The following is a 20,989-nucleotide window of genomic DNA, read 5'->3' as shown; positions in this document are numbered from 1 at the left end:
ACCAAAGCCAGACATCATCATTAGTGAATCCTTCCAACCCAATAAAGTAAAATGTAGGGAATGTGGTTGGAAGGATTCACTAATGATGTCTGGCTTTGGTTAATATTATCTGTAGATCTTGTTTCTATTAGTTTTTATACAATCCCTACATCTATTTCTTTTTTCAGGGAAAAAGTTTTTAAAGTTCTAGTTTGGTAAGTTTTTAGGAGTGCGAAAGCACAGCCTACTCCATTAATTAAACAAAGATTTTATAGCCTAACAAAAATACACATTTTCTAAACCATACTTGGTCTACATGTATAGTCTCATATCTCGAGCATGTGGATCTTAGGTTTACAGTGCACTTGTAAATATGTTAAGAGCTTTGCAGTGTTTGTGTATAGGTGGTTTGAATCAGACGTTACATTTAGTTGCAATAATACCACTAGTAAGTATGAAGCTCTGTTCTACTTGCTTCAGAACTACGAGCATACGTACATGTAGTTGTGTGTGTGTGTGTGTGTGTGTGTGTGTGTGTGTGTGTGTGTGTGTGTGTGTGTGTAGATTGAAGAAGAAATTTATGCAGATGATTAGGTGTTAGATCTCCTGGTTGTCTACAACAATTTCTAGATGCATTCTTGCATAATTTTAAAATTTGTGTCCGGTGGGGTATGAGTATTATCGTTTAGACAACTAAAGTTCTTGGTGTGGGCAACAAAGCAAACTTGCATTTCCATTGATGGTCATGCATCACGTTACAGAATGTTGATGAGTTTGTTATCTAGACCACTTAATTGAAAACACAAGATTCGGTTAGATAGACTTGTCACTACTATGAGAATCGAGATGCCAGTTTCAGCAGCGTCACCTTTTTCTTCGTCATCATTGTTGGCCAGGTGTCATTGAACGCCACACGCACACGCGGTCATTTGCGCACGTGCACGTGATCGAACGTGTGTGTACGCGGGTGCCGAGTGTCTTGAACAAAAGCTCGACTTCTACACGCGACCGGCTTGTACACAGTATGAGGTCTTTGATTTGCGGGAGTTTGGTCTTAAATATAATTCGGTAGCACTAGACAACTGCAAAATTATTATCGTAGGCCACATCTTTAGGCTCGTAACAAACGTCACATTCCGAGCGCTGCAAAGTCGACAATTTGTGATGGAAGCGAGTCGAAGTAATTTGCTTTTGCCATAATTCAAATGCTTGAAGGCTTTGGTGTTCCAACTATGGCAAGAAGAGGTATATCGCGTCTTCGATTGAGATGATGTTCAACATCACTTCTAATTAATTAATTACGTGCACTTCTTGCGTTTGCTCGTGTGATTCAAGAGTGCGATTCTTTGCCTAACTGTAGGCTTTCAGATTTTTCAACCACGAAACGTGTCAAGAATACTTGTGGCCTTGTTGTACACGTGTACCCTAGACTACTTCAAGCAACGTAGCAAGAGCTTGTGATTGGCTGCCTGGCTATTGTTTGTTAACAATGGCTTACAACAATTGTGGTTGAACGTAAGTAGGGTAGCAGGTTCAAATCCATTCTAGAAATCTTTTTTTCTTAGATGTTTCTTTTTCTATGATCAAAAGAATACAGGTCGGCTAATTCTATGTCGTTTCCCAAAGTTTTAGCTTTAGATATGCCGTAGTCAAGGAGTTATGCGTGACGAAGGAGAAGAAGAAGAAGAAGAAGAAAGAAGACAAAATCCAGCGAAAACTCCGAAATTGACGAACGATTTTCTCCTTCTGAAGCAAGCTGAGATCCATTCAGAAAGTAGTCAAGCGTAGTTGAACTTGTAAGGTTTTCTATCTGTCGTTTTCAAGATATTTAACCGCATTTTAAGGTGATTTCTGAAGGTCTAAAATATGACCACGCCTACACAACCTGGTCAATCCCTACATACAGGGTACTACCGTACCCTGTGATATATATATATATATATATATATATATATATATATACATATATATATAATTCAAGACTGATTAGTGACTATCTGCCTAATTATTATGACTTAGACTCTTTGTGCTTCTGTCCTTAGGGCGGATATGTGTTATCTGTGTTATCTGTATTATATATATATATATATATATATATATATATATATTACAAAATATATATAAATTAATATTGATGCATTGCACCACTTTAATTAATGAATTATTATATCAATATATACAGCAAACTGACCTCACTTGATGTCCAGCGAAAATAAATGATATAAGAAGTGTTTGGTTTGAGCATAGGGAGTTGAGAATCATTGTTCGCCATTGTAAAATGACTTCCAGACATGTCAAGTGACATATTATACATTTGACTAACCCTGACATCTCCAGACTCAGGCAATGGCATACCTTTTGACCAGGAAAATCCCGCTTTTAGTTCAATAATCGTAACTTGAACGGATCTAGACAAGACGTAGTTGTCAATATTGTCATACAATTTCAGACTACTAAAATAATTAAGTAATTAAATTAATTATTAATTAAATAATAACAATAAAATTAATTTATTAGTGAATTTATATTTTAATTAATTATTTAATTTAATAATAATAAAATAATTAAGTAATAGATAATTAATTTAATAATTAAGTAATTAAATAGTTAATTAAAACTGACTTGATTGTATTGTTGGGTTTGTTTGAAGACGGGACAGCAATAACAACCATCTTTTCATTCTCTGTGGTATTGACAAACAAAACAAGCCGAATTGGGTTCACTGTAGGAAAGAATGATGTCAATCAAAAACCTTTAATACAAAAGATGAGGCCGGCAGTTCTAACGTGTGTTATCTTTTGCACGAGGTTGGACTTGAAAATTGCATAACTCTTCTGTTGAAATGTTTTTGCTGTTCATGACGGCAGTAATTGTTATGTAGTAGGTCGTGGAGGGATGCAAGCCGGTCACGTTAAAATGGTGGCTGTATACTTTCTGAAGCTGATGGTTAGGTTCTTCTGTCCGTATGTCGACCTGAACAGTAATGGTTTTGGTGACGGACATTAGCAACTATTTGATCGAATATGTCACGTACTTCGTAGTATGCAACTTTGAAATCAGACCGAGTAGCAGGATTCCACGACAAACTGACAAATGTGTCATCGATTTCATGAATATCGCAGTTGGACGGAGCTGTCGGTTCTAAAACAAAATGATCACGTGATGATGTAGTTGGACTGCAATACTAGATACCTTCGTCATCCGTCAGGAAAGTGGTAGAAGTCATAGTGCTCTTCAGTTCTAATTTGTCACAAACATTAACTGCACTTACTGAAACATTATACCAAGTGTGTGGTGAGAGATTGTGCAGCTGCTTGTACTGTGTGCTGCTGTCGATGCGATGATTGCGAATGAGCATCCATCCCTCTCCATTTGTCGCATTAGAGTCTTTTTTAAAGAGAGTCAAATTGTAGAAGAATTGTATCTTGCCGTTCATCTTTTCTGGTGGTTTCCAGTGAATCAATGCTGAATGAGAACGAACAGTTGATGCGTTAAGCAAAGTAGGAGGCGAAGGAGCTGCAAAAACGGTATATCACATTTATTTCTTGCCATCAGTAGAAGACTAATAATCAGGGCGTAGGAAGCAAAGGTAACCAGTCGTGTGTAGGGCATGCTAGTATAGGTATACAGCGTACCAAGCGGGCACCTTTGGGGGTTTTGAGGGATGTGAACGAACCAACCCACTTCAGTCAGAGGTCTGCTCCTACCTCTGTATCTAATCAATATGCATGCAATATTTGCACCAAATGTACAAGCTGTAAGTACCTCTGACGTGCCGACTTCGGTCCCATGCATGTTCTAGATATAGTTAGAATGATGGAAGCAAATTTAGACTCTGAGATTTCTTGGCACGTACTGTGCAGTGTATATTAGTATTACGTGTATACTTTGCATATGACTGATGTCTTCCAATAAACCTGGCAATTAATACATGGATGCATTCATTAGAATAGAGCATGTTGAAGTGACAGGAGGTCCGCTAGATCGAGCACTGAAAGAACCGACCCATTAATGGTGTTAGGTACACCCCTGCATACGCACAAGTTACTGCCCTGATGATATACTTAGTCAATTGGCTATACACTAAATCGGCAGTTGATGCCATTGAGAGTCTGGCAAAGGTGCATTTTTGAAAACTGGTTAGCAGCCATGCCCAGTCTGGTCTGACTGGACTCCATGCCCCTGTACTATGAATAGATTATTTTACCTGGACAATCAGTGATGAAGGTCACTTGAGCATCAACGACGTTGGAATCACTATATAGAATGTCAATTGATTTTGAACTCGTATGTCGAGTGCCGGCGCTAATTTCAATGTAATATTTCGTGTAGGGTTTGAGACCTGTCATTGTGGTCGACTGATTTGGGCTGCTCTCTGTGTTGACATTCACGACTTTGATTTGAGATGACAAGTCAGAGGAAGTCAGTGTCACTTGGTATACAGAGATTTCGCCATACACGTGTTTTGGTTTTGACCACATGACAAAAACGGACGTTGCAGTGACGTTAGAATAATGAACATTTTGTGGAGGTGAAGAGGCTGAGACATAAATGAATGCTGTTATTGCATTGCAATGTTAGATCTCCAAGCACAACATGCGTAGTTACCTTTGGCGAGTGTTGTAAAGTTTATTGGTCCAACAAAATGGCTCATCAACTCGTAGTCTTTACCGTCATCTCTAATGGCTGCAACCCACACGTAGTATATACTGTAAGGAATCAATCGATGCAATGTTACTCGCGTCTTTGACGTCTCTGTTGTTGTGGTGGTGTTTTTGCTGTCTTGTGACGGCAAAGAGTCGTTTCGAGTTTGAGCAAATACTTTGTAATGCAATGTGATATTGTTGGATTTTGCTTGAGGTGGTGGAGACCAACTGATTGTTGCGTTCGTTGATTGGACGGCTTGAGTTTCCAAATTGATGGGAGGACTGAGTGCTAAAACAGTAACTATAAGAAATTCGGTTTTATTAGAAATAGGGATAGTTTTACTGTTTTGTTTTGTTGTGAAATTAAGTGATGCAGAGCTGGTCCATACATCATATACGATGGGAGTGATTGTTACTCTGTATTGGGTAAATGGGAGCAAGTTGTTGAACGAGACATTTGTATTGTTTGCAATCGTTTCTTGAATCATTTGTCGACTATTGAATAACTCGACTGTGTATGATGTGATTGGCATTGATGGATTGAGAGGTGGCTGCCATGTGAGTGTTGCTGAATCGTTAGTCACGATAGAATGAAGACTGTGGGGAGGGCTGGTCTCTAAATCTAAACGAGACAAATACAACGTATAGAAAGTGGCAACAAAAGCAAACTGTTATGTCTCACGTTTGCTTTCTCCAATTGTTTGAACCACTTCCACTAAACTAGGATCACTTCTCAGAAATTGAGAATTTTTGATGTTAACAGCTTTTATCCATACACTGTACTGGCTCAATTGTGTTAGTCCACCTACCGTGTATGTTGTACTATTACCTGTGACAGTGCTGTTTGCTTTCCCCTTGTAATATGCAGGATCACTGACGTTTCCTTCTGCAATCATAATTTCATAGTAGGTTATCAGTCCATTGGGATGGACAGGAGGCTGCCACGTGAGCCTAAATGAATCTGTTTGTATTTGGGATACTTGCAGATGTTGAGGTGGAGTTGGTGCTACAATTTTGTGTAATACACAAATGATTCAGAGAGTCGGTTTCTGAAACTGTTAAATACAGACGTTACCTGCTTGCAACGTTACAAATGTTTTTCCAGCAGTTGTGTTACCAACGAGGCTTTTGTTTCCTTCAACGTTGACGGCTTGTACCCAAATCATGTAAACTGTAAATGGTTTGAGATTTTGGATGATGGCCTCGGTTGTGTTATCAAGTTGGATTGTTGTTGAGTTGGAGACACGAGTGTCAATAAAATGATCTCCCATCACATAGCTGACATCATAGTAGGCAATTGGACCATTGGGTCTAGATGGAATTTCCCAGACAATTTTTACAGAAAGGGCAGTTCTGTGTACGACTTTCACATTTCTAGGCCTGCTGGGTTCTAAACAATCACAAGAGACACTATGTATAGACAGCATGCAAGCGGCAGTAACATAAATGTCTAACTTGATTGACGAGTCATAAATGAATAGTCATTACTCCTTGGACTCTCCAAATATTCTGAGGTTTGACTAGCATTTCTAGGTTTTACAACAACCACGACATTGACAGAGTATCGGGTGAACGGTTTGAGTCCATCAAGCATAATAGAAGTGAAATTCGTCTTTAATAATTTAGCATGTGATGTCGTGTAGACTTTGTAAGCTACCACAGACCCATTTGTGTAAAGTGTTGAATTCCATGCAACTCTAGCAGCCCTTGCTGTCCAAAATGGCACATTAATTCCTATTGGTGCTCTTGGATCTGTGCATAAAACAACATAATCAATTAATGTTAACTACACTTACACCCAACAGGTTACTACAAACTAACCTTCGGGTTTTAGCCTTGTCGTAAGAGATGGACTGAAGGAAACATTTTTGCTTGTACAATATGAATGCTTATACTGTGCTTGTGCATTGATCTCGTATTCAGTGTATGGTATGAGGTTAGAAATTGTAAACATGGGCAATAATACATTCTCGGTTGAAAATTCAGAATTGGTGTTTGCGATTCGGTAGCGAACAGAGTATTGAGTGATGCTGCAATCGTAATCGGCTGCTGTACGTCCGGGTGGACAAGACAGTTCAAGAGAAAGAGATCTGTCTGTCTTGTTGAGCTCACGTGGTATTGCACATGGCTCATCAACAGACTCTGTCAAACAGCAAATAAACAATAAAAACAAACACATTTGAGCAGATTAGAAAATCCAAGACAGCAAAAAGTTTATTCTTTGAATGCATTGTACATAAATATTCATGGTACAAGTTTGTATTTTATTACTCAATACAAATCTTACCATACACTGTGACCAGTGAGCTGTTTGTGATTTTTCCAAACTGATTGCTAGCGGTGCACTGGTATTCATTGTCATTTTGGGCTTGCACGTTTGTTATTGTCAGAGTATTGCCATCTCTGACCACATTGTCTGCTTTTGTGACTGTGAGGCCTTTTCTAGGAACACTCCATTGATATGCTGGACTGGGACTGCCAGACACATTACAATGGAGAACTAGCGTTTGTCCGACCACGAGTCGAGCTGTTTCTCCGACTTGGTAATGTTGAACAGGCTTTGTGAAATTGACAGTTGTATGACTGACCAATGGATGAAACTTGAGGAAATCTAAATGGAAGATTGCAATACAAGAAAGATGGTGAAAACATTCAAATTCTATTGGAACCAAATAATATCCAAGCAACAAAGATGTCATCTCAAAACATTTTTAGTGTTTACTATATTGATATTTTTTAATAACATAAGTGTCAAAACTTTATTTATTTTATTGAATATTTTTTGACATATATTATTATCAGAGTTTTTTCTTGTTTACAAAATTTAAAATATCTTTAATATCAATAAGCAGACAAAGGCAAACAAACATATAGACATATGACAATCAGCACTTACTGTAAAATACACTTCATGAATCTAGTTACTGTATTGTGTTCTAATAAGTCTTCAGCTTCCTATCGAACTAGTCTCAGTAGATTTTTTAATTGTTTGTTGACATGTTACAGTTGTGTGATCCACATCAACGTTAATGGAAATTGTTCTTTAAAACTTTTTTCATAGCAACATCTTGAAACGTGATTTGGTCATATGGGCAGTAGACTACCCAGAATTTTTGTGTTGTTTCTGTTCAATAACTGGAGTTTATACGGGATATCTGTGTTAATTAAATTACCTTGTTAATCAGTTAGTGTTGAAATTTAATATGCTTACCTTTCCTTACCTTCCCTATAGTGTATATTAGTATTACATGTATACCCTGCATATGACCAATGTCTTCCAATAGACCTGGCAATTAATACATGGATGGACTCATTAGATTAGAGCATGTTGAAATGACCCATTAAAGGTGTTAGGTACACCCCTCCGTACGCACAAATTACTGCCCTGATGATATACTTATTCAGTTGGCTATGCACTTAAATCGGAAGTTGACGGCATTGAGAGTCTGGCAAAAGTGCGTTTTCAAAAACTGGTTAGCGGCCATGCCCAGACTGGTCCAACTGGACTCCATACCCCTGTACTATGTATAGATTATTTTACCTGGACAATCAGTGATGAAGTTCACTTGAGCATGAACCTTGTTGGAATCACTGTATAGAATGACACTTGATTTTGAACTCGTATGTCGAGTGCCGGCGCTAATGTCAATGTAATATTTTGTGCAGGGTTTGAGACCTGTCATTGTGGTCGACTGGTCTGGGCTGCTCTCTGCTTTGACATTCACGACTTTGCTTTGAGACAACAAGTCAGACGAAGTCAGTGTCACTTGGTATACAGAGATTTCGCCATACACGTGTTTTGGTTTTGACCACGTGACAAAAACTGACGTTGCAGTGACGTTAGAATAATGAACATTTTGTGGAGGTGAAGAGGCTGAGACATAAATGAATGCTGTTATTGCATTGCAATGTTAGATCTCCAAGCACAACATGCGTAGTTACCTTTGGCGAGTGTTGTAAAGTTTATTGGTCCAACAAAATGGCTCATCAACTCGTAGTCTTTACCGTCATCTCTAATGGCTGCAACCCACACGTAGTATGTACTGTAAGGAATCAATCGATGCAATGTTACTCGCGTCTTTGACGTCTCTGTTGTTGTGGTGGTGTTTTTGCTGTCTTGTGACGGCAAAGAGTCGTTTCGAGTTTGAGCAAATACTTTGTAATGCAATGTGATATTGTTGGATTTTGCTTGAGGTGGTGGAGACCAACTGATTGTTGCGTTCGTTGATTGGACGGCTTGAGTTTCCAAATTGATGGGAGGACTGAGTGCTAAAACAGTAACTATAAGAAATTCGGTTTTATTAGAAATAGGGATAGTTTTACTGTTTTGTTTTGTTGTGAAATTAAGTGATGCAGAGCTGGTCCATACATCATATACGATGGGAGTGATTGTTACTCTGTATTGGGTAAATGGGAGCAAGTTGTTGAACGAGACATTTGTATTGTTTGCAATCGTTTCTTGAATCATTTGTCGACTATTGAATAGCTCGACTGTGTATGATGTGATTGGCATTGATGGATTGAGAGGTGGCTGCCATGTGAGTGTTGCTGAATCGTTAGTCACGATAGAATGAAGACTGTGGGGAGGGCCGGTCTCTAAATCTAAACGAGACAAATACAACGTATAGAAAGTGGCAACAAAAGCAAACTGTTATGTCTCACGTTTGCTTTCTCCAATTGTTTGAACCACTTCCACTAAACTAGGATCACTTCTCAGAAATTGAGAATTTTTGATGTTAACAGCTTTTATCCATACACTGTACTGGCTCAATTGTGTTAGTCCACCTACCGTGTATGTTGTACTATTACCTGTGACAGTGCTGTTTGCTTTCCCCTTGTAATATGCAGGATCACTGACGTTTCCTTCTGCAATCATAATTTCATAGTAGGTTATCAGTCCATTGGGATGGACAGGAGGCTGCCACGTGAGCCTAAATGAATCTGTTTGTATTTGGGATACTTGCAGATGTTGAGGTGGAGTTGGTGCTACAATTTTGTGTAATACACAAATGATTCAGAGAGTCGGTTTCTGAAACTGTTAAATACAGACGTTACCTGCTTGCAACGTTACAAATGTTTTTCCAGCAGTTGTGTTACCAACGAGGCTTTTGTTTCCTTCAACGTTGACGGCTTGTACCCAAATCATGTAAACTGTAAATGGTTTGAGATTTTGGATGATTGCCTCGGTTGTGTTATCAAGTTGGATTGTTGTTGAGTTGGAGACACGAGTGTCAATAAAATGATCTCCCATCACATAGCTGACATCATAGTAGGCAATTGGACCATTGGGTCTAGATGGAATTTCCCAGACAATTTTTACAGAAAGGGCAGTTCTGTGTACGACTTTCACATTTCTAGGCCTGCTGGGTTCTAAACAATCACAAGAGACACTATGTATAGACAGCATGCAAGCGGCAGTAACATAAATGTCTAACTTGATTGACGAGTCATAAATGAATAGTCATTACTCCTTGGACTCTCCAAATATTCTGAGGTTTGACTAGCATTTCTAGGTTTTACAACAACCACGACATTGACAGAGTATCGGGTGAACGGTTTGAGTCCATCAAGCATAATAGAAGTGAAATTCGTCTTTAATAATTTAGCATGTGATGTCGTGTAGACTTTGTAAGCTACCACAGACCCATTTGTGTAAAGTGTTGAATTCCATGCAACTCTAGCAGCCCTTGCTGTCCAAAATGGCACATTAATTCCTATTGGTGCTCTTGGATCTGTGCATAAAACAACATAATCAATTAATGTTAACTACACTTACACCCAACAGGTTACTACAAACTAACCTTCGGGTTTTAGCCTTGTCGTAAGAGATGGACTGAAGGAAACATTTTTGCTTGTACAATATGAATGCTTATACTGTGCTTGTGCATTGATCTCATATTCAGTGTATGGTATGAGGTTAGAAATTGTAAACATGGGCAATAATACATTCTCGGTTGAAAATTCAGAATTGGTGTTTGCGATTCGGTAGCGAACAGAGTATTGAGTGATGCTGCAATCGTAATCGGCTGCTGTACGTCCGGGTGGACAAGACAGTTCAAGAGAAAGAGATCTGTCTGTCTTGTTGAGCTCACGTGGTATTGCACATGGCTCATCAACAGACTCTGTCAAACAGCAAATAAACAATAAAAACAAACACATTTGAGCAGATTAGAAAATCCAAGACAGCAAAAAGTTTATTCTTTGAATGCATTGTACATAAATATTCATGGTACAAGTTTGTATTTTATTACTCAATACAAATCTTACCGTACACTGTGACCAGTGAGCTGTTTGTGATTTTTCCAAACTGATTGCTAGCGGTGCACTGGTATTCATTGTCATTTTGGGCTTGCACGTTTGTTATTGTCAGAGTATTGCCATCTCTGACCACATTGTCTGCTTTTGTGACTGTGAGGCCTTTTCTAGGAACACTCCATTGATATGTCGGACTGGGACTGCCAGACACATTACAATGGAGAACTAGCGTTTGTCCGACCACGAGTCGAGCTGTTTCTCCGACTTGGTAATGTTGAACAGGCTTTGTGAAATTGACAGTTGTATGACTGACCAATGGATGAAACTTGAGGAAATCTAAATGGAAGATTGCAATACAAGAAAGATGGTGAAAACATTCAAATTCTATTGGAACCAAATAATATCCAAGCAACAAAGATGTCATCTCAAAACATTTTTAGTGTTTACTATATTGATATTTTTAATAACATAAGTGTCAAAACTTTATTTATTTTATTGAATATTTTTTGACATATATTATTATCAGAGTTTTTTCTTGTTTACAAAATTTAAAATATCTTTAATATCAATAAGCAGACAAAGGCAAACAAACATATAGACATATGACAATCAGCACTTACTGTAAAATACACTTCATGAATCTAGTTACTGTATTGTGTTCTAATAAGTCTTCAGCTTCCTATCGAACTAGTCTCAGTAGATTTTTTAATTGTTTGTTGACATGTTACAGTTGTGTGATCCACATCAACGTTAATGGAAATTGTTCTTTAAAACTTTTTTCATAGCAACATCTTGAAACGTGATTTGGTCATATGGGCAGTAGACTACCCAGAATTTTTGTGTTGTTTCTGTTCAATAACTGGAGTTTATACGGGATATCTGTGTTAATTAAATTACCTTGTTAATCAGTTAGTGTTGAAATTTAATATGCTTACCTTTCCTTACCTTCCCTACAGTGTATATTAGTATTACATGTATACTTTGCATATGACCAATGTCTTCCAATTAATACATGGATGGACTCATTAGATTAGAGCATGTTGAAATGACCCATTAAAGGTGTTAGGTACACCCCTCCGTACGCACAAATTACTGCCCTGATGATATACTTATTCAGTTGGCTATGCACTTAAATCGGAAGTTGACGGCATTGAGAGTCTGGCAAAAGTGCGTTTTCAAAAACTGGTTAGCGGCCATGCCCAGACTGGTCCAACTGGACTCCATACCCCTGTACTATGTATAGATTATTTTACCTGGACAATCAGTGATGAAGTTCACTTGAGCATGAACGACTTTGGAATCACTATATAGAATGACACTTGATTTTGAACTCGTATGTCGAGTGCCGGCGCTAATGTCAATGTAATATTTTGTGCAGGGTTTGAGACCTGTCATTGTGGTCGACTGGTCTGGGCTGCTCTCTGCTTTGACATTCACGACTTTGCTTTGAGACGACAAGTCAGACGAAGTCAGTGTCACTTCATATACAGAGATTTTGCCATACACGTGTTTTGGTTTTGACCACATGACAAAAACTGACGTTGCAGTGACGTTAGAATAATGAACGTTTTGTGGAGGTGAAGAGGCTGAGACAATAAATGAATGCTGTTATTGCATTGCAATGTTAGATCTCCAAGCACAACATGCGTAGTTACCTTTGGCGAGTGTTGTAAAGTTTATTGGTCCAACAAAATGGCTCATCAACTCGTAGTCTTTACCGTCATCTCTAATGGCTGCAACCCACACGTAGTATGTAGTGTAAGGAATCAATCGATGCAATGTTACTCGCGTCTTTGACGTCTCTGTTGTTGTGGTGGTGTTTTTGCTGTCTTGTGACGGCAAGGAGTCGTTTCGAGTTTGAGCAAATACTTTGTATTGCAATGTGATATTGTTGGATTTTGCTTGAGGTGGTGGAGACCAACTGATTGTTGCGTTCGTTGATTGGACGGCTTGAGTTTCCAAATTGATGGGAGGACTGAGTGCTAAACAACAACTATAAGAAATTCGGTTTTATTAGAAATAGGGATAGTTTTACTGTTTTGTTTTGTTGTGAAATTAAGTGATGCAGAGCTGGTCGATACATCATATACGATGGGAGTGATTGTTACTCTGTATTGGGTAAATGGGAGCAAGTTGTTAAACGAGACATTTGTATTGTTTGCAATCATTTCTTGAATCATTTGTCGACTATTGAATAGCTTGACTGTGTATGATGTGATTGGCATTGATGGATTGAGAGGTGGCTGCCATGTGAGTGTTGCTGAATCGTTAGTCACGATAGAATGAAGACTGTGGGGAGGGCTGGTCTCTAAATCTAAACGAGACAAATACAACATATAGAAAGTTTTAACACAAGCAAACTGTTATGTCTCACGTATACTTTCTCCAATTGTTTGAACTACTTCCACTAAACTAGGATCACTTCTCAGAAATTGAGAATTTTTGATGTTAACGGCTTTTATCCATACACTGTACTGGCTCAGTTGCATTAGTCCACCTATTGTGTATGTTGTACTATTACCTGTGACAGTGCTGTTTGCTTTCCCCTTGTAATACGAAGGATTACTGATGTTTCCTTCTGCAATCATAATTTCATAGTAGGTTATCAGTCCATTGGGATGGGCAGGAGGCTGCCACGTTAGCCTAAATGAATCTGTTTGTATTTGGGATACTTGCAGATGTTGAGGTGGAGTTGGTGCTACAATTTGTGTATACACAAATGATTTAGACAGTCAGCTTCTGAAACTGTTAAATACAAATCTCACCTGCTTTCAACGTTACAAATGTTTTTCTTGCACTTGCATCACCCACGAGACTGTTGTTTCCTTCAACGTTGACAGCTTGTACCCAAACTGTATAGACTGTAAATGGTTTGAGAGTTTGAAGGATGGCCTTGGTTGTGTTATAAATCTGGAATGTTTTTAAGTTGGAGACACGAGTGTCATTAGAAAGATCTCCCATCCCATAGCTGACATTATAGTAGGCAATTTGACCATTGGGTGTAAATGGAATTTTCCAGACAATTTTTACAGAAAGGGCAGTTCTGTTTACGACTTTCACATTTCTAGGATTGCTCGGTTCTAAACAATCACAAGAGACACAATGTACAGACAACATGTAAGCGGCAGTAATACACAAAGAATTCAGACAGTTAGTTTCTGAAACTGTTAGATACAACTATTACCTGTTTGCAACGTTTCAAATGTTTTTCCAGGAGTTGCGTTACCCACAAGACTCTTGTTTCCTTCAATGTTGACGGCTTGTATCCAAACCGTATAAACTGTAAATGGTTTGAGATTTGGGATGACGGCCTCGGTTGTGTTATAAACTTGGCTTGTTGTTGAGTTGGAGACACGAGTGTCGTTAGGATGATGTCCCATCCCATAGCTGACATCATAGTAGGCAATTGGACCATTGGGTGTAAATGGAATTTCCCAGACAATTTTTGCAGAAAGGGCAGTTCTGTTTACGACTTTCTCATTTCTAGGCCTGCTGGGTTCTAAACAATCACAAGCGACACAATGTATAGACAGCATGCAAGCAGCAGTAACATAAATGTCTTACTTGATTGACGAGTCATAAATGAATAGTCATTACTCCTTGGACTCTCCAAATATTCTGAGCTGTTACTAGCATTTCTAGGTTTCACAACAACCACGACATTGACAGAGTATCGGGTGAACGGTTTGAGTCCATCAAGCATAATAGAAGTGGAATTCGTCAATGAAAATTGATGAGGTGATGCCCTGTAGTAGACTTTGTAAGCTACAACAGACCCATTTGTGTAAACTATTGAATTCCATGCAACTTTAGCAGCCCTTGCTGTCCGAAATGGCACATGAATTCTCTTTGGTGCAGTTGGATCTGTGCATAAAACAACACAACTAATTAATATCAACTACACTTACACCCAACAGGTTACTAAGAAATAACCTTCGGGTTTTAGCCTTGTCGTAAGAGATGGACTGAAGGAAGCATTTTTGCTTGTACAATATGAATGCTGATACTGTGCTTGTGCATTGATCTCGTATACAGTGTATGGTATAAGGTTAGAAATTGTTAGCATGGGCGATGGGACAGTCTGTGTTGAAAATTCGGAATTGATGTTTGCGATTCGGTAGCGAACAGAGTATTGAGTGATGCTGCAATCGTAATCGGCTGCTGTATGTCCGGGTGGACAAGACAGTTCAAGAGAAAGAGATCGGTCTGTCTTGTTGAGGAGACGTGGTATTGCACATGGCTTATCAACAGACTCTGTCAAACAGAAATAAACAATAAAAACAAACACATTTGAGCAGATTAGAAAATTCCAAGACAACCAAGACTTTATTCTGTGAAGGCATTGTACATAAACGTTCATGTGAGTGTATGGTAAAAGTTTGTAATTAATTACTCAATACAAATCTTACCATACACTTTGACCAGTGAGCTGTTTGTGATATTTCCAAACTGATTGTTTGCGGTACACTGGTATTCATTGTCATTTTGGGCTTGCACGTTTGTTATCGTCAAAGTATTGCCTTCTATGACCACATTGTCTGCTTTTGTGACTGTGAGGCCTTCTGTAAGAACACTCCATTGATATGCTGGACTGGGACTGCCAGACGCATTGCAATGGAGAACTAGCGTTTGTCCGACCACGAGTCGAGCCATTTCTCCGACTTGGTACTGTTGAATAGGTTTTGTGAAATTGACAGTTGTATGACTGACCAATGGATGAAACTCGAGGAAATCTAAATGGAAGATTGCAATACAAAAATTAGTGAATTCTGTTGTACAACCAATGATATCCACCTACCTGCTTTCAATGTCTGAAATGTTTTCTCAACACTTTTGTTGCCTACGAGGTGATTGATGCCCTCAATGTTGACAGCTTGTACCCAAACCGTGTAAACTGTAAATGGTTTGAGAGTTTGAAGGATGGCCTCGGTTGTGTTATAAATTTGGAATGTTTTTAAGTTGGAGACACGAGTGTCATTAGAAAGATCTCCCATCCCATAGCTGACATCATAGTAGGCAATTTGACCATTGGGTGTAAATGGAATTTTCCAGACAATTTTTACAGAAAGGGCAGTTCTGTTTACGACTTTCACATTTCTAGGATTGCTCGGTTCTAAACAATCACAAGAGACACAATGTACAGACAACATGTAAGCGGCAGTAATACACAAAGAATTCAGACAGTTAGTTTCTGAAACTGTTAGATACAACTATTACCTGTTTGCAACGTTTCAAATGTTTTTCCAGGAGTTGCGTTACCCACAAGACTCTTGTTTCCTTCAATGTTGACGGCTTGTATCCAAACCGTGTAAACTGTAAATGGTTTGAGATTTGGGATGACGGCCTCGGTTGTGTTATAAACTTGGCTTGTTGTTGAGTTGGAGACACGAGTGTCGTTAGGATGATGTCCCATCCCATAGCTGACATCATAGTAGGCAATTGGACCATTGGGTGTAAATGGAATTTCCCAGACAATTTTTGCAGAAAGGGCAGTTCTGTTTACGACTTTCACATTTCTAGGCCTGCTGGGTTCTAAACAATCACAAGCGACACAATGTATAGACAGCATGCAAGCAGCAGTAACATAAATGTCTTACTTGATTGACGAGTCATAAATGAATAGTCATTACTCCTTGGACTCTCCAAATATTCTGAGCTGTTACTAGCATTTCTAGGTTTTACAACAACCACGACATTGACAGAGTATCGGGTAAACGGTTTGAGTCCATCAAGCATAATAGAAGTGGAATTCGTCAATGAAAATTGAGGAGGTGATGCCCTGTAGTAGACTTTGTAAGCTACAACAGACCCATTTGTGTAAACTATTGAATTCCATGCAACTTTAGCAGCCCTTGCTGTCCGAAATGGCACATGAATTCTCTTTGGTGCAGTTGGATCTGTGCATAAAAACAACACAACTAATTAATATCAACTACACTTACACCCAACAGGTTACTAAGAAATAACCTTCGGGTTTTAGCCTTGTCGTAAGAGATGGACTGAAGGAAACGTTTTTGCTTGTACAATATGAATGCTGATACTGTGCTTGTGCATTGATCTCGTATACAGTGTATGGTATAAGGTTAGAAATTGTTAGCATGGGCGATGGGACAGTCTGTGCTGAAAAATCAGAATCGGTGTTTGCCATTCGATAGCGAACAGAGTATTGAGTGATGTTGCAATCATAATCAGTTGCTGTATGTCCGGGTGGACAAGACAGTTCAAGAGAAAGAGATCTGTCTGTCTTGTTGAGCTCACGTGGTATCTCACATGGCTGATCAACAGACTCTGTCAAACAGCAAATAAACAATAAAATCAAAGACATTTGAGCAGATTAGAAAAATGCAGACGACAAAATGTTTATTCTGAGTGTTCACGTGAGTGTAAGGTACAAGTTTGTAATTTGTTTCTTATCAACGTTAATACACAATTTGCAATACAAATCTTACCATACACTTTGACCAGTGAGCTGTTTGTGATGTTTCCAAACTGATTGCTGGCAGTGCACTGGTACTCATTGTCATTTTGGGCTTGCACGTTTGTTATCGTCAAAGTATTGCCTTCTATGACCACATTGTCTGCTTTTGTGACTGTGAGGCCTTCTGTAAGAACACTCCATTGATATGCTGGACTGGGACTTCCAGACGCATTGCAACGGAGAACTAGCGTTTGTCCGACCACGAGCCGAGCCATTTCTCCGACTTGGTACTGTTGAATAGGTTTTGTGAAATTGACAGTTGTATGACTGACCAATGGATGAAACTCGAGGAAATCTAAATGGAAGATTGCAATACAAAAATTAGTGAATTCTGTTGTACAACCAATGATATCCACCTACCTGCTTTCAATGTCTGAAATGTTTTCTCAACACTTTTGTTGCCTACGAGGTGATTGATGCCCTCAATGTTGACAGCTTGTACCCAAACTGTGTAGACTGTGAACGGTTTGAGATTTTGTAGGATGTCTTCTCTTGTGCCAGTGACGTTGCTTGTTCTTAGATCAGATACATTCGTGCCATGGGAATGATTGCCCATTATGTAGCTGACTTTGTAGTATGCAATTTGACCGTTTGGTGTGACAGGCGTTTTCCAGACAACTTTTACAGAAACGTCCGTTCTGTTGACCACTTGTACATCAATGGGACTGCTAGGGTCTAAAGAACCATAAACAGATATTATGTAAAACGCCATATGAATGGCATTAACAATGATATTGTACATGATTGACGAGGAGCAAATGAGTATTCAACACTCTTTTCACTTTCCAAGTCTTTCGAGCTGTCTACAGCATGTTGAGGTCTTACAACAACCGATACGTTGACGGCATATTCAGTGTAAGGTTTAAGTCCATCAAGCCACACGAAAGTGAGATTCGTCGAGACAAATGCTGTAGAGATTGCTGCAGAGTAGACTCTGTAAGCTACAACCGATCCATATGTATAGACAGTTGCATTCCATTCGACTTTAGCAGATGTTGCTGTGCGGGATGTGACACGAACTCCTGTGGGTGCACTTGGTACTGTTCACGAAAAAACAGTATACACCATAATGTCACATACATTCTGTGCGAACAATAGGTTCCTGCAGGGGCTGATACAGGGGAGGTGGACTGGGTGGCTAGCCACCTCCCTTTTTCTCAGGGTTTTGAAAACCACCTTCTACATTGTAATTTTTGGACATAGTTATTACACCACAAAGTTAATTAAACTAAATACAAAACGCTTCCGTTAGCTTTGATATGGATATTTCCGGGGGGGGAGTGAACTGAGGTTCACTCACACACTTATCTGTTTGCTGGTAGCTATCCAGCACAATTTTCTTCACAGACCAATATGAGTCACCTACGGGTACTAGCTGGCCACCCCTCTGCAAAAATCCTGGATCAGCCCCTTGTTAGGCACTCTCTCTACCTTCTGCATGTAGCCTTTCAAAGAGAGACGGACTCGAAGAAATGTTGTTGTTGTCACAATATGAATGACTATAATTTGCTTTTACAGTGATCTCGTACATAGTGTTTGGAATGAGATCGGTAAGGTTGAGTAGAGGTGATTTCGCAGTCACAGGTAGAAACTCGGAGTTGTCATTTGCAGCTCGGTAGAGCACGGCGTAGTTAGTGATGTGGCAACCATATGGATCTGATGCGTTTCCGGATAGACAGGAGAGTGAGAGGACAAGAGATCGTTTCGTTTTCTCGAGCACCTTTGGTATGTCACATGTCCACCCTGCGAACCCTAGAAAAAGACAGCAACTGTAACATTGGATACAAATTTCTAATAAATTAAGGGAAAATCTAAATTTAGCGAACGGGTTGTGTGTGAGACCATGTGTTTGTTGGTTTATTTGTTTGCTTGTGTGTGTACGTGTGTACGTGTGTGCATTTGTTTGTTTGTTTCTTTGTGTGTGTGTGTGTGTGTGTGTGTGTGTGTGTGTGTGTACGTACATGAAATAGTGTGTGTGTGTGTGTGTGTGTGTGTGTGTGTGTGTGTGTGTGTGTGTGTGTGTGTGTGTGTGTGTGTGTGTGTGTACATGAAATATAGACACAAATTGATTCTTACCGTATACTTTGACAAGTGAGGATTTCGTAATCGTTCCCAGTCGGTTTGTGACGGTGCACGAGTATATATTCTCTTGCTCTTTCTGCATATTTGTAATTGTCAGTGCATCGCCTTCAACTGTAATGTTCTCAGTGGTCGTCACGTGACGGCCTTCTGGAAAAAGTTGCCATTTGTATGTTGGGTTACGGGGTGCAAATGCAGCGCAGCGAAGATGTAGAGTCTGTCCGACCACGACTCGAACTGTTTCTCCAATCTGGTAATCTTGAATGGATTTTGTAAGATCAACAGTTCTGTTTGTTGTCAACGGGGAAAACTTTGGTAAATCTACAAGTATATATGTTAAGGTATAACGTAAATAGTACACTAACCCCAAATGAGGTACACAACCAAACATTCCTAGGACTAAATTGTTTTAGTCTGAAATATTAATTAATTATTATATATTAAAAGTAAACAATTATTTAGCTAATTGCACTAAACATTTCTAATGTGCAAACATACAAAAGTATCAATGTGTCAATATAATAATTGCTTTTTGTTTCTCATTCATTGTTGATTGCATAATATTTGTTGCTGTTAATTAATTAAACTTGTTGAGATCTTGCTTGGTCTTTGTACAATATAAACAAATATTGGAAATAATGGGTTTTGTACATGCAATTGTTTCTAGGATCTCTAAACAACAAAAACTTGTAAAACATACTGAGTACTGAAAATTTGTACATAGTTATGGCTATCTGCCAGCAAATATTTGTAAACTTATATACTCTGGATAATCGAATCAAATACCCAGTGGCTTTAACTGTTAAGTTTTGAGTGAAACAGGAAAATAGAAGCATTAAGAGGCACTATACTGTGTAAATTTATACATTGACATCAGGGCCCAATTCCACTGAAGTGGTCCCGGGGAGGGGCTCCCAGTTAGCACCTATCGGTGCTAACAATATATCTCATGCTGGTCAACTGTGTAAGCCAGCAATAATGTTGCTAATAATTTGACTATTTACCTAATTGCACTAGAAATTTCTAATGTGTAAACATCAAAGTATCAAGGTGTCAATATAATAATTCTCTTTGTTTCTCATTCATTGTTGTCATGATTGCATAATATTTGTTGTTGTGACCTTGCTTGGTCCTTTGTACAATAGTAAACAAATATTGGAAATAAACTGTGTTGTCCAACTATTTCTTTTTTTGATTTTTGATTTTTGCGTTGCAGTTACCCTCTAAACAACTACTCGTAATACATATACCGTGTACTGGAAATTGCACTTTTGTCATGACTGCCTGCCCTGCAAACAATTGTAAATTCACATGCTCCGGATAATTGCTTCACACGTCTATTGGCTTTAACGGTTAAGTTTTGAGTGAAACAGGAAAATGAAGACATTAGACTGGCTACACCTATACTTAATTATTGACATTGACACCAGTGCCCAATTCCGACTAAAGCGGCCAGCCGTTGCTAGTTAGCACTTATACACTATATCTTATGCTCTAGCGTTTGGTCAGCTGTATAAGCGAGCAATAATGTTTGCTAACAAAGTGACTAGCC

At 38.9% G+C, this 20,989-nt stretch overlaps 1 protein-coding gene across 3 annotated transcripts in view; it reads right to left on the bottom strand.

The window, feature by feature from the left end:
• Positions 1-20,989, bottom strand: part of LOC134186081 (uncharacterized) — a 31,331-nt gene that overhangs the window by 9,409 nt on the left and 933 nt on the right. The window contains exons 3-41 of one of the 3 annotated variants that reach the window (XM_062653993.1): positions 19,435-19,758; positions 18,790-19,110; positions 18,099-18,398; positions 17,719-18,033; positions 17,330-17,653; positions 16,848-17,168; positions 16,478-16,777; positions 16,098-16,412; positions 15,679-15,993; positions 15,290-15,613; positions 14,814-15,134; positions 14,445-14,744; positions 14,065-14,379; positions 13,646-13,960; positions 13,255-13,578; positions 12,916-13,194; positions 12,536-12,862; positions 12,134-12,466; positions 10,893-11,216; positions 10,427-10,747; positions 10,061-10,357; positions 9,681-9,995; positions 9,288-9,611; positions 8,949-9,227; positions 8,568-8,894; positions 8,167-8,499; positions 6,913-7,236; positions 6,447-6,767; positions 6,081-6,377; positions 5,701-6,015; positions 5,308-5,631; positions 4,969-5,247; positions 4,588-4,914; positions 4,187-4,519; positions 3,172-3,495; positions 3,014-3,120; positions 2,766-2,952; positions 2,602-2,701; positions 2,171-2,387 (exon numbers count right to left, since the gene is read on the bottom strand). In XM_062653993.1, coding sequence (XP_062509977.1) covers positions 2,171-2,387; positions 2,602-2,701; positions 2,766-2,952; positions 3,014-3,120; positions 3,172-3,495; positions 4,187-4,519; positions 4,588-4,914; positions 4,969-5,247; positions 5,308-5,631; positions 5,701-6,015; positions 6,081-6,377; positions 6,447-6,767; positions 6,913-7,236; positions 8,167-8,499; positions 8,568-8,894; positions 8,949-9,227; positions 9,288-9,611; positions 9,681-9,995; positions 10,061-10,357; positions 10,427-10,747; positions 10,893-11,216; positions 12,134-12,466; positions 12,536-12,862; positions 12,916-13,194; positions 13,255-13,578; positions 13,646-13,960; positions 14,065-14,379; positions 14,445-14,744; positions 14,814-15,134; positions 15,290-15,613; positions 15,679-15,993; positions 16,098-16,412; positions 16,478-16,777; positions 16,848-17,168; positions 17,330-17,653; positions 17,719-18,033; positions 18,099-18,398; positions 18,790-19,110; positions 19,435-19,758 — 11,648 coding nt within the window. Of the gene's footprint in view, positions 1-2,170; positions 2,388-2,601; positions 2,702-2,731; positions 2,953-3,013; positions 3,121-3,171; positions 3,496-4,186; positions 4,520-4,587; positions 4,915-4,968; positions 5,248-5,307; positions 5,632-5,700; positions 6,016-6,080; positions 6,378-6,446; positions 6,768-6,912; positions 7,237-8,166; positions 8,500-8,567; positions 8,895-8,948; positions 9,228-9,287; positions 9,612-9,680; positions 9,996-10,060; positions 10,358-10,426; positions 10,748-10,892; positions 11,217-12,133; positions 12,467-12,535; positions 12,863-12,915; positions 13,195-13,254; positions 13,579-13,645; positions 13,961-14,064; positions 14,380-14,444; positions 14,745-14,813; positions 15,135-15,289; positions 15,614-15,678; positions 15,994-16,097; positions 16,413-16,477; positions 16,778-16,847; positions 17,169-17,329; positions 17,654-17,718; positions 18,034-18,098; positions 18,399-18,789; positions 19,111-19,434; positions 19,759-20,989 lie in introns of those variants that run through there. The other 2 variants (XM_062653994.1, XM_062653995.1) reach the window with 2 other exon arrangements.

The sequence above is a fragment of the Corticium candelabrum genome, chromosome 10 (assembly GCF_963422355.1).
Source record: "Corticium candelabrum chromosome 10, ooCorCand1.1, whole genome shotgun sequence".
NCBI classification, from domain to species: domain Eukaryota; kingdom Metazoa; phylum Porifera; class Homoscleromorpha; order Homosclerophorida; family Plakinidae; genus Corticium; species Corticium candelabrum.
The sequence above is the reverse complement of the archived record's forward strand: the minus strand, read 5'-3'. Positions and strand labels throughout refer to the sequence as shown.